The 12,967-nt window shown below is 35.1% G+C and overlaps 1 protein-coding gene across 16 annotated transcripts in view; it reads right to left on the reverse strand.

Annotated features, from left to right (window-relative positions):
* Nucleotides 1-591: 591 nt before the first annotated feature.
* The window catches only part of KCNC2 (potassium voltage-gated channel subfamily C member 2), a 198,732-nt gene continuing 186,356 nt past the window's right edge, over nt 592-12,967 (reverse strand). For 3 of the 16 annotated variants that reach the window (XM_023257247.2, XM_023257244.2, XM_023257246.2), the window contains exons 3-5: nt 11,131-12,058; nt 8,894-9,058; nt 592-3,728 (exon numbers count right to left, since the gene is read on the reverse strand). In XM_023257247.2, coding sequence (XP_023113015.1) covers nt 3,592-3,728; nt 8,894-9,058; nt 11,131-12,058 — 1,230 coding nt within the window. In that variant the 3' untranslated portion in view covers nt 592-3,591. Of the gene's footprint in view, nt 3,729-4,494; nt 4,573-8,893; nt 9,059-10,620; nt 10,725-11,130; nt 12,059-12,967 lie in introns of those variants that run through there. The other 13 variants (XM_023257253.2, XM_023257251.2, XR_006600872.1 and 10 more) reach the window with 13 other exon arrangements.

Consider the following 12,967-nt stretch of genomic DNA (forward strand, 5'->3'; position numbering starts at 1 on the left):
ACTGGAATGTTAGCTATGTGTGGTGTGCTGTCAAAACAGAAGTCCATTACCCATAAGTGAGACAGAAGCCATCCTTAGATGGAGGAGGCATTCACAAGAGGTTCAGTAAATATTAGAAGATAAGGCATTTACAAGAGGCTCAGTAAATATTAAAACCATGAGAAACTATGGCAGAGAAGATCATCTGCAGCAAAAATAAAAGTAAACTGTTCTGCCTCTCTGATCCTTAACTTTACCATCATCAAAATGAAAACAAAATATATTTACCTCCAGAATTGCTGTGATGATTGAGTCAGAACATATAAATGAAAACTCAGTACTAGTCATAAAATGCCATATAAATATTGGGTAGTATCACAATTAATAATAATTCCATCTCAGAATTATAAGAAACTTAGGCAGGCAAAGCACTTAGAAGAGGAAAACACAGGCTACATGCCCAAGACTTGAATGAAAGTGAGAGCTCTGTATGTTCATAAATCCCTGCATCCCAAATTCCTTGTATTATGTGTGAGTGTCTGCTGTGGTACCATGAAGCATAAAAATAGTAAAGCCTGTTGAAAATTCCAAAACAAAGAGAGGAGCCAAGAAAAGAATATGAATAATTTAATCAGATAGGATTCAAGTTTATCCCCAGCTTATTTGCCTTTTATTCTTCATTTCAGTTAGTTACATATCCATCAGTTATCACCAAGGTTGTGCATGCACCTTGAAATGTTCACAAAAGGTCCACAATACAGGGGTTCATAATTAGGTTATATGTTATATTCAGAATCCCAGGGGAACTAATCGATTCTGGAAATATTGATTAAGCAAGATGAAGAATTCTTACACAGTTTCAACTACAACAATTTTAAACAAGTACAAGCTTCGGTTGCCACAAAACTCACAAAAAGTAATTGATTGAAGAATATCTCTTTTATGCAAAATATACATTTTAGGATATAATTTGATTAATACTCTACTATATACTGACATTACTCCTTGATCATTTAATAAAAAAATACTCTCGTTGCCAGAATTTTATTTTCTGTAATATTTATAATTGAGGTAACAATGACAAAACACTTAAACCATGAATAACATTGGTGAGTTTTTTTAAAAAGTCATAATGATTCTCCAGAACTAAACAAATATGTGACTAAACACAGGTTAGTTTTGATAAATAGGCACTGAAAATTTCACAAAAAGACAAGCAGATAACATAAATGGTTTATAAAAAAATGATACCATCGATGTTCATGGATTCAAACAACAAAGAAGAAATAAGGGAAATTAAGACACATCTATACTACGCCATTATCACTGCCTTGTATGATTCACAGCACAATCTACTGCAGGCCCAAGAGGGGCAATTCACAGAGGTATGGGCCTTACTTGAAGCTTCAGAGATATTGATCATGAATTTGGCTTCCTTGGGTGTGAGATGGCTGAAGCTGTTGACCCATGCACACGTGTTGGTATTTACAATTGTCTCATGGATCCCGGCAGGTCCACAAGCAGACCACTCATATGGGGAGCACCAAATGAGTTCCAGCCACAGTTCTTTTCTAAGCTTTAGATGCCTCATGAAGACGCAGGGACTTCTTCCGAGTGCGACCTGGTCACATCAGGGCACATTCAGCAGCAGAAGTCTGTTTCCAGTACAGTCCTTGGCATGGCTAAATTCCATTGTCCCTTTTTCAGCAGTCAAAAATCCATGATAAATTCTGTACAACACTGCAGTCAATAACAGCAGCACCAGACAGTATATTAATTCCTTTACCATAAAGCTATATGGAATTATAACTTTCTAAGGGTGGTGTTATTAAAAGGATCACAGAATCTCTAAATATCAGATGTGTACGTCTGGGTAAATACATTGCCGTACAAAATCTCAGACATGCAGTTCATGCTTTAGGACTTAGAGAATAATAGACGTTATGTGATCAATAATAAAAATGACATTTGTCTTCCTCACAAAAAATAAACATGAGAATTAAGGATTAATCAACAGTCTCAAGGATCCTGAATGCCTTAGAAATAATAATGTTTATCCCTCAATTTATAGTATAGCATTTTTCCTCCCTCACATGCCCAATACACTGGACACACTATTGCTATTGCATTCATCGGGACGCTGTAAACAGAATTTCTTCCACTTGGGCTGAATAAAACTCCCTAGGGGTTTTGCTGGAGTGTAGTGATGAATGCTGGTTGCTAGGTAGTAGACACTGACACTGCAGCCAGCAACCAAATGTAATGGTGATACTGCTGCTTAAATCCTGCTTATCAAAAAGGTTCACAGTACTGATTAACGTAGGTAGTCTACAGGGCATCATCCATTTACACACAAAGCAGAGAGGCTGTTCCAAATAGCAGAGAAGGCGGGGGGCAGGGGAGAGGACCCGGTACTAAAATCATGAACATCTTATCAAGGCATTTCTGTGCTTCATGAAGACAGATGGCATATACATTGAAGACAGGGAGCTAAGACAGACGGACAAAACGCCATACAGGACAAAGCACCTGATTCAACACTGCCTGAAAATCTGATTAATCCCGTGAGTCAGAAATTTAAGGCTGGTCAAGAAAGCCTCCAGTGAAAACAATCATCTTTGATGTTTGCACAAAAATCAATAAATAAAAATAAAGAAAGGGGATAAAAAAAGACACGAGAGCTTTGGGTGATATTTGGCACTTTGCCTCTGAAAATGATGACAAATCCTGGGATTGGAAAAATATATATATGACTCTAATACCAAGCAGCAATTCCTGGCTAAACAATGCAAGCCTGGCTGGCAGTTACCTTTCTCTCATGTTTTGTGCCTTCCCCAAGTCATTAAGTAAGAGCTCTGGCCTCAGCTCGCGTGTAACCAGTAATGACAACCTCTTTGCAGTTATCTGTGTGCAAACAACCAGAGACATTCAGAACTCCAATACAGCATTTTTGAAGAAAAGTAAATCAACCAAGAAATTAAACTGTTTAAAACAAATATTTCTTTCAAAGAATAAGGAAAAAAAATGTCAAGGAGAAACTCGCCCTCCCTGCCCCACAATTCAACATGCAGAACAGTCAACCAGTGCTTTCATATCAGCAGGTACACATATCCTGAGCCATCCACGGTCCCCGAACTCTGCGACATTGCTTTCAGGTGATAGAGACAAGATGGTCCATGCAAATGAGCTGACCAAAGTCATGTTGTGTGCAATCAAGATAGGATCCCAAACATCTTCAAAATGGTTTAGAGTCACGAGAAATGAAGGTCCAATGAAGTGACCGGTGTTTGGAAGCACACTGTTTTAATTATATCTCCCTGAAGATATGTTTACGTATTAGCATACTGGCCAATATCTGACACTACCTGTCATTTTATTGCGAAAGGAGAGCAGGGTAATTAATATGGAGAAGTAGCACTACTTTAGATAATCTTTAAAGCCAGGAGAAGATTTGTGAGCTACCCAAGTGGCATTTCTGACTTCAAAAAGTAGTATCATGCAGGATTGAAACTGTATTTAATGGAGCCTGGAGTAACTCTACATTTACTTATTTCCATTTTGGGGTAAACAGTACTCGAATTCATACAATTTAGCCGACTGATGCAGTTTGGTTTACAAAATAGATGGGATGGGAGATCGAGGGCGCCTCAGAGGACAAGGAGAGTTGTAGGGTGATGTTACTGGAGACAGCCTCAGAGCATTGCCTGCCAAGCCCGCTATGTTGTTTAAGCTTCGGGATTTTTCATATCCTTTTATGAAAAAATGCACAGACATCAGTTGAATTCAACCAGAAAATAGACACAGACAAATAATACCATGCAGGATAATCAAAAGTGCTATTTTGAGTTCAAGGGAAAAAAATTTTTTTTACAAAGAATTCAATATTGAGACCATTTATAACTTAAAAAAATAAAGCTCACTATAGCTGTCATTCCCAAGAAATTAAATCAATCAAAACTTATAGTTGTAATACTTCAAAATTCATTCTTTCCCACTGTAATTTGTATTGATGTAATTTTGGTATATAAAATACTACAGATCTTTTAAGAGTTAGGCAAAGCAACTTAAGTAAGATATAAACTTGGCTAATATTTTTAAATTTCAGAATCTGTTTCTAAAAAAAAAAACAAATGGGCTATTTTTTCTTTTCATTTTGTATTGTTTACTAAGCTAATAAGCATGATCAACTTTAAGTGGACAACTCTTTTTCCAGCATATTCAATTTTTCAGCTTTATAGTGTTAAAAGGATGATTCTTAAATAATGGCGTTTGATGCCATTATCTAGGTGATGTAGAATGCCCATTTCTATATCTTTGGATAAAAAATAGTAAAGAAAAAAGGAAGGAAATGAAATATAAATTGAGTCATAATTTAAGTGAATTACAGTCTGAACTTTATGATGTGATGTTTTCAGTTAGCTCTCCACTGCCAAGAACTGAGAACCATTTGATCATAATTCACTTTTTCTATTATCTTGCGTTCTAATCAACTGTACGTGATTATCATGGACTTACGGAATAAAAGATCCTCCTCACAAGCTTTAACCCAGTGGTTTTCCTTAGTCACTCAAGCAACATTCCCATCAAAGTCACCTTTGGGAAGATTCATATATTGTAGCATTATTTATTAGAAAAAGAGTAGAGGCAGTTCAATGGGGTGGTTAGCACCATGTAAAGTTGGAAGTGAACTGTCTTAAAAGCAGGACAACTATTGATTGAAAAAGTAGTCAAGAACCAAATGTAGGATTCAGTCATAAGAAAAACTAGTCAGGAAATAAATGTTGTGACAAGTCCACTGAAAAAAAGTGTTGTCGAACAGGAAAATGAAATTCCCTCAGCCAAAGCTGAGCAAGTGGATACAACTTCACTAAACTTCATGGATTCCTTAGTCTCAGGACATATTCCTTGGGCTCTGATTAGCCCTCGGTGTGCATGATTAGTATATGAGAAAGAAAATGGGCCTTTTGTGTTTCCCTGTGTTCCTCTCAGGTACTTTTTTTAATTTTCATGGAAGTTCTGGGGAAGAAGCTAATACTATCTCTCCTCCTTTCACTAGAAAAGAAGAAACATTTTCAGTGAGTTAGTGATTATTTGATTTTCAAGCAGCCAGTACAAGAATGGACACAGACTGTAATATCTGCTCTACTGTGGGAGAAGCTGGACTGGACAGAAACGTCCTTCCCCATACACACACACAGAAACTTTCAGCGGTCTTCCTTGAGATTTTGTAGATGGAAATTTATGCCATCCATAACCTATTGTAAAATTCTCTAGGACATCCTTTCTGCTAATGAGAGGATTATATGACAATAAGCTTTGTTAGCATTTAGAGATATAAAACATGGGAGGCAACATGTATTTCATTCTATTCCAGAGGATGATGGAATACTTAATAAGAGGATGTCTTAAATAATTAAAAAAGAATTGCAGATAATTTATCCTTACACAGGGACCTCCATGCTCCTGAAGAGCTAGTCATTACTGCTCTTCTGTAAAGACATTGGAAGTATAACTTTGGGAATTATATGAAGAATAATTTATCCTAGTTGACCATGTAATCTCCCTACAGGACCTCCAAAAAGGTAAAAATTTACTTGATCGTTTTATGTTAATCACCCTAGTTATATGTAAATCTTGGTTCCCATTCTTAATGTTCAATTGTTATTCTGAATTACAGTTTTTAACATAAATATTATCTATTCTGTTTATAAGTCCTTTTACTTTAATAACTATAATTTCAGTGTTAATTTGAAAAGACTTCCCTTCTAATTTAATAAGTATTTAGTAAAATTATACGTTATTCATTGAATATATATATTTTTTATTCTGCAGGTTCATTTCTGATACAAAATTTGATAAGGTTTTGCTTAAGCAAACTTTTTATTGAGTGGAATGGTTAAAAATATAATTCATGAGAATAAACAATATTGAACCTACTTGGAATTGGCATCTAAATACAAGGTGTGCCTATTATATGGTCCTTTTTTTTTAGTTTTTTTTATTTTTTTAACATTTATTTACTTTTGAGACAGAGAGAGACAGAGCATGAACAGAGGAGGGTCAGAGAGAGAGGGAGACACAGAATCTGAAACAGGCTCCAGGCTCTGAGCTGTCAGCACAGAGCCTGACGCGGGGCTCGAACTCAGGGACTGCAAGATCATGACCTGAGCCAAAGTCGGACACTTAACCGACTGAACCACCCAGGCGCCCCAATTATATGGTTGTCAAAAGCATGTGCTTATATGGGGAAATATTGAAACTGCCTAGCAATGTACTATCAATGGGTATGTTTTTGTGTATGTAATATGATTTCCTAAAAACTACTGAATAAATAAAAACACAGGTTCTAAGTATTGGGAGTTCATTCTTACAGGGAATCCATAAATTTTCTTAATGTATGTCCAACTATATGCATACTTGTTGGTAGAAAAAGAATTCAGTGGGAATCTGGTAATTTCTTTTCATCTGTACAGGGGAGAATTTTCAGCACACTAAAATCAAATCAGTTGAGAGACCAACTTGAAAGATAAAAAAGGGATCATTTAGGAAATAAATGCCTGAATAAGAGTAATAGCAGAAATCTATAATCTACATAAAAGGAAACAAGAGAAGAATAGATTCCTGATAAACATGACAAGACAACACACTAAAAAAAATAAGTGAAGTTAGCCAAAATGTTACAAGGACTGGGAGGAAAAACACAGTAGTGTAAAAAAAAACAAGCAAGAATGAAAAAAGAAGTTGATTATGATGAGAAATGACAAAGAATAAAAGCCCATAGATGAATTTTCAAAGATGTGCTCATTGATAAAGAGAATTTTGTATTTGTGGAATAGAATTTTATGTATAATTTTTCCATACAAACTAAATATCTTATTAATTGCTTTGCTCATGAAACTTTGCCATTTTACAGAAAAATTCTATATTTGCATAATGTTTTATAATTTGCAAAGTATTTTTTCATATGTGATCTCCTTTGATAGCTTAAAATTCAAATATTGTCTGACAGTGGAAGGAAAAAAATTTAGCTAAGTTCTTAACCATGTAACCTTAGTATAAGCATTGGATGTGATACTTTATTATGTGATGTTCAAAAATGTATAAAAATATAGCCACACATTACATATAAATACATATATACATATATATACATATATACATATATATATATACACCTATATAGTGGGTTAAGATATGTAATGTACTTAAAATATAATGTTCTATACAATAAATTATTAGTTATACGTTATTATCATCAGTTAATGTATGTATACATATTTTGCTTAAGTACAATGATGGGATATTAACTATCATAAAATATTTAAAAAATTGTTCTAGCACTTAATATTTAAATGTAAATTAGCAAACAATCAAATAAACATATTCAAATAATTGAAATATATTTTGGTATAAAGAATAGATGCAGAGGAATGGAAGTAGCTGAAATGAAGAAGTATTTGAAATATTACATACTAAAGAAATAAAAGAAGAGTCTGACTTCTCTTTTGAGATCAAAGGCATGGAGACAGGACAATAAAAAGTGTTCAGAAGCAATGAAAGAGAAGTACAATATGGGTAATGAGACATTTCAAAGAAGACATCACAAAATAAATATTGAAGGCTTAAAATGTTAAAGTATTCAATTGGGAGAAACTGCAATGAATAGCAAAAAGTGAAGTATTTTTAAAACACAGTTGCACTAATATGAAAGTTTTGGATTGGTTTTCATTCAAATTCAGTACATTGCATAAGAAATAATTATAGTTCTTTCTCTATTCTGTCAATAAACAGAGAAAGAGAACCATGGCAATAAAGCAAACAGAATTATCAAAGTAGGAGTAATCAAAGAGCATATCAGCCCTTGGACCAGGGTAGGTAATGTCACAAAATTATTTCTTAAGGAGCGGGTAAAAGGGCCCAATTGTCCTGAGATCCATAAAGTTTACTCAAAACAAAAACAAAAAACAGCACCTAGGGTATGGTCAGAGACAGTGGCATAATCTAGAAAATTGGAAGCACATGGTGGAGTGGTGCTTCAATACTGTTATATTCCTTGACCAAGATGCCTAACCAACAAAATATACTCATTCAACAAGTGTTATTGAGTATCTTCTGTGTGCAAGTCACAGTTCAATGTGGGTTGAAAATAGTAATAAAATTATTAGTATTGCCTTGAAGAGAAATTCTGTATCACATTATATAAGTACACAAGTAGCCTTTTAAGTGATTGGATATACTGTTTTATATGGCCAGGGATGTTATATCTTTTTAACCTTGTGACATTCAGATAAATCATGGCAAAGACTGCCCAAATACTGGATAAGAGATTTAATTAGAGAATGTTTAAAGCTTTTCTTTGAAAAAAAAGCCTTATTGTTCTATCAATTACTTATCAAATATATGCATAGAGCCAATTACTGAGTTTTATTACTTGTAGTTTAAAAGATAACTTTTAAAGACTGCTGAGTATATTATATTAAGATAATTAGATGAGCAACTTAATTTTTAAATACCCCATTACAATTCTTCCCATAGACAAATGGAAAACCAAAAACAAGAATGAATGAATGAATGAATGAAGACTGAAATGAATGAATGAAGACAGAAATGAATGAAGAAAGAAAGAAAGAAAGAAAGAAAGAAAGAAAGAAAGAAAGAAAGAAAGAAAAGAAAAGAAAGAAAAGAAAGAAAGAAAAAGAGAAAGATGAAATACCTTTCAGATATGACAGTCAAGTGTACTGTTATGATATGTACTTTAAATGTTTATAATGAGAAAAGAGATGATGAGAAATGTGAAACAACACTGTGTGCAGTTTTTCCTAGAAAATGATGCAAGAGCATTTATATCACTCCATATATTAGTAGCACTTAATTTCTAAGTCACCTGTTAGGATCTGATTAAATGCATGCCTACCTTTCCTGATCCCTCCATCAGAAGCACACGTGTAATCACCTGTTGTCAGTAGGAAACATGTTTCCCCTCTTCTGTTTTTGTCTCTGGTACTAGAGCGTCTGATGGGGAGCCTTTCTGGGGGTGATAATGGCGGCTCACTTCCTGTACTGTCGTCACCTGATAACACTGGTCACAGCACCATGCCCATTGACAGACAGTGATGGATGAGGAAATGAGACAGTACAAAGAGTTTACACTGAATGTCCATAGTACAGTCACTCCATATACAAAACACAGTAATCACATCATGATAAGAAAAAGGATTTTCATCACTCATTACAAAAATCTACATGGAGCAAAATGGAAATGTATTGAAAAGGAGAGAAATGTTCTTGGGAAATTTCAATTCCATTTTGGATCCCATTTAGTAGGAAACTGACTTTCACAGAACTAATATGAATTCAAAACAAGTGTGATAATGAACTAGCACACACATTAATATCTTAAGATTTTTGACATGCTTTCTAGTTACTGTGAATAGGAATCTTTAAAAGTGGAGCCTACTTAAGGAAAAACTCCGAGGTACATATTTGTCTTTGGAGTTCTTTAAGACACAGGCTTTTAATATTTGCTGAAAGTAATTTCCCCCAAAATATTAATAAAATAAATCCAAAATCTCACTTTATGTCCAGGTTCTCCTTTTTGAAATGAAAAATATTTTTTGAGCATAACGAAGGAATAAGATTAACTTCTCCAAATGCCCTTGAAACAACTGTTTACTTCTATATGCTTGCCAAAGACATTTACATCCTATTGGCCTAGATGCTAGCTTGTTATAACAATATTTACCCAAGTTGAGAGTTTGTCCTCTTTTTCCATGCCCTTCGTAAGGAATCTGCACAGGTATACTGAGAACAGTCTGATGAGACCAACATCAACTAAACTCCACTATTCATAAAGACATTCTTGGCCTAATAGTTTTTAGATATATTGACAGAATCTGCAGAACAATGTACTAAATGAACAAAAAGATCTTTATGAATAATATATTTAAGAAAGCATTTTAGTTCCAGCCACATTTATTTCCCCACTTACTTCACAAAAACTTCTGGAAACTAATGAAGGGACCTATGGAAATGTTACTTGCCTTTTTTGTTTGTTTGCTTGCTTGCTCTGTGTAATTGGTGTCATTTCTGAATTATGCAAAAGTATTCACATAAGATTATCATAAATCTTTTTTTACAAGAAAAATATTAAATATATCTAAGTTAAAGGGAATGCACATATCTTAAATTTTCATAGTGGGCTCAAAGCTAATTAAATTGTTTAATCTACAAAATATTTCATCTGTACCCATACATAATAGAGAGGACACTACTGCCTATAACTTTGGCAAAATGAACATCAATTATCAGTTGATGTTCTCTAGATTATTTATGGCAATGGAGAGGAGAAGGGATTCAGCAATATATCACCCAAAATTCATTTTGGGAGGGAACAGAGCACCCAATGCGTAGTGTAGAAAAAAGGAAATCCACAGGGAAATTCAACTTTGCCATTGATTAGACAAAGCAGATCATCTATCTCCAGAATAATGGTGAGTCTATTATATCACATAGCATTTTACCCAATCTAAAGGGATTATACTGAAGATCCTACCTAAGTTAACAATCATGAAAATTTAATCAACCCTCCAGGATATTACTAGCAACAACTTGTATTATCAAAAGGGCTATCTTCCATATCACCTTTTTGGTGTTCAGGCTTTTCAAATATAAGCATCCATTCTTTTTAAGTAACTGCTTCTTGTGAATTAGGTTGAGATGCATGGCCCCATGTGGCAGAGATAAAACTGAGACAAACACGCCAAGCCAAATGATATGGAAAGCAACATTTTGAGAATGAAAGATGGAAAATGGCCAATATCATACCATCACATCGTGCAGGGGAACAAAGAAACATTGGCACAAGAGCAACAAACAGGCAAAAGAAAATATTGGCACCATCAGCAGAGGGCATTCCCACTAAAGCAGGAAAACTCTATAGACCAGCTACGCAGGCTTCTATTTGGAATCTACTGAGAAAAGCTACAGGCTACAGTCTAGCTATCTACAAGCCTGATACAAACACATGTTTTGCGAAGGGGTAGAACTGAAAACTCATGAAAGTTTACAGAGAATGAAAATGGTTGCCTTCTACCTAAGGGACATACTGGTCTATAAAGTATTTAATGGCATGCATTTGAAATTGTGCCTTACCTGATCTGTTATGTTCCAGAAGCCGATTGTCTTTGCCCAGACACGTGTCACCCTGTGTGCTATTACAGGCCATATTTAATTCTGTCTTGCAAAAAGTAGGTGAGCTTGCCTGAGGGGCAGGAGGGATGTGCTTCTTTCTTTTCCTTGGAAGTTTCTGCTTCGCCATTGCCAAGGAGTAGTACATCCCAAAGTTGTTGACAATGACAGGCACTGGCATGGCTATTGTCAGCACTCCAGCCAGCGCACACAGGGCTCCCACCAGCATCCCTGACCATGTTTGGGGGTACATATCCCCATAGCCCAAGGTAGTCATGGTCACTACAGCCCACCAGAAGCCAATTGGAATGTTTTTAAACTGCGTGTGCTCACTAGCGGAAGGGTCGTTAGGTTGAGCTCCTACTCTCTCGGCATAGTAGATCATAGTAGCAAATATCAAAACTCCTAGAGCCAGGAAGATTATCAGCAGCAAAAATTCATTAGTGCTAGCTCGAAGAGTGTGTCCAAGCACCCTCAGACCTACAAAATGGCGGGTGAGCTTGAAGATTCTCAGGATCCTCACAAATCTTACCACCCTGAGGAAGCCAAGTACATCTTTAGCAGCTTTGGATGAGAGCCCACTGAGTCCCACCTCTAAGTAGAAGGGTAGGATGGCCACAAAGTCAATGATATTCAAGAGATTTTTGATGAATTCAAGTTTATTAGGGGAAAAAATGATACGGACTAAAAATTCAAAAGTAAACCACACCACACACACTCCTTCTACATACGTCAAGGCAGGATCCGTTTCGATTTCATATTGCAGAACAACGCTTGTGCCATTGATGACTGGTTCTGTCTTGTTTTTAACAATATTGAAAGCTTCATGTGTCTCCAGGCAAAATGTTGTGATCGAAACCAGGATGAAGAATAAAGAAGCAAAAGCAATAAACTGTAGGGGGCGGGGAGAGGGAAAGAAATAAAAAAAGAAACAAAGAGTGATCTGAACTATAATATACTTTGATCCAAATCTAAGAGCATCGATCCCCGCAGATGAAAAAGAGCAAAAGCATATTTCGAGATTTTGGAGGTTTTGCTTGGGATGTTATTTAAGTGAAAGAAGAGATGTGTAGGTATCATTAATTAGAGTTGTACATGTAATTTGTTTCAAGTTCTGTTTTCTGTTATATAGGCAAAAACTTTTGCTTATGTTGGAAAATAATTTCTTGACTCTTTTGTATAAGAAAATATACCTGTTAAGAAAGCATAAAAATCAATCCAAAACAACGTTAAAGGGCAACAGACTAAAGAAAAAAATGTAGACAGTGGCTCCAGATATTGGTTCTGATCCTAGAAACCTTCATGTATTAGATCAAGTTTTACATCTATAAATATAAGGTACAGTTCATACTGATGGAAATTTGGAAGCTACCCAAATTTTACTGTAGGTTTTTAGCTATAAATAAAATGCTCCAAGTTGTCATAGGTATGGACATGGAAAAAAAACAAAAAAAACAAAACCTTTTGAGCTATGTTAAAGTTAAATTGTATCAGCTTAAGGTGGAGACTTGTCCAAAAGAACAAATCTAGGGAAGAGGAATAGTCAACAAGACTGAAGAGAGAGAAACAGAGTTAAGGAACAAATTAAAAGACAATTTTCTTTCTCACCTGAAAAAGAACTCCAAGTGTTATTAGAGTAGCATGCTATAAAATTGCAGGGTTTTTTTTTTTTTTTTTGTAATTCAACTTTTTAGTTCATCAGTCCCCTATGTGAATACACACACCCGCTAATACAGAATAATAAAATCTCTCCTTATATAGTTCCTATTACTGCCAGACATTCATAAAAACAAATTATGTA

This window comes from Felis catus, chromosome B4 (genome assembly GCF_018350175.1).
Source record: "Felis catus isolate Fca126 chromosome B4, F.catus_Fca126_mat1.0, whole genome shotgun sequence".
In the NCBI taxonomy this organism is placed as follows: domain Eukaryota; kingdom Metazoa; phylum Chordata; class Mammalia; order Carnivora; family Felidae; genus Felis; species Felis catus.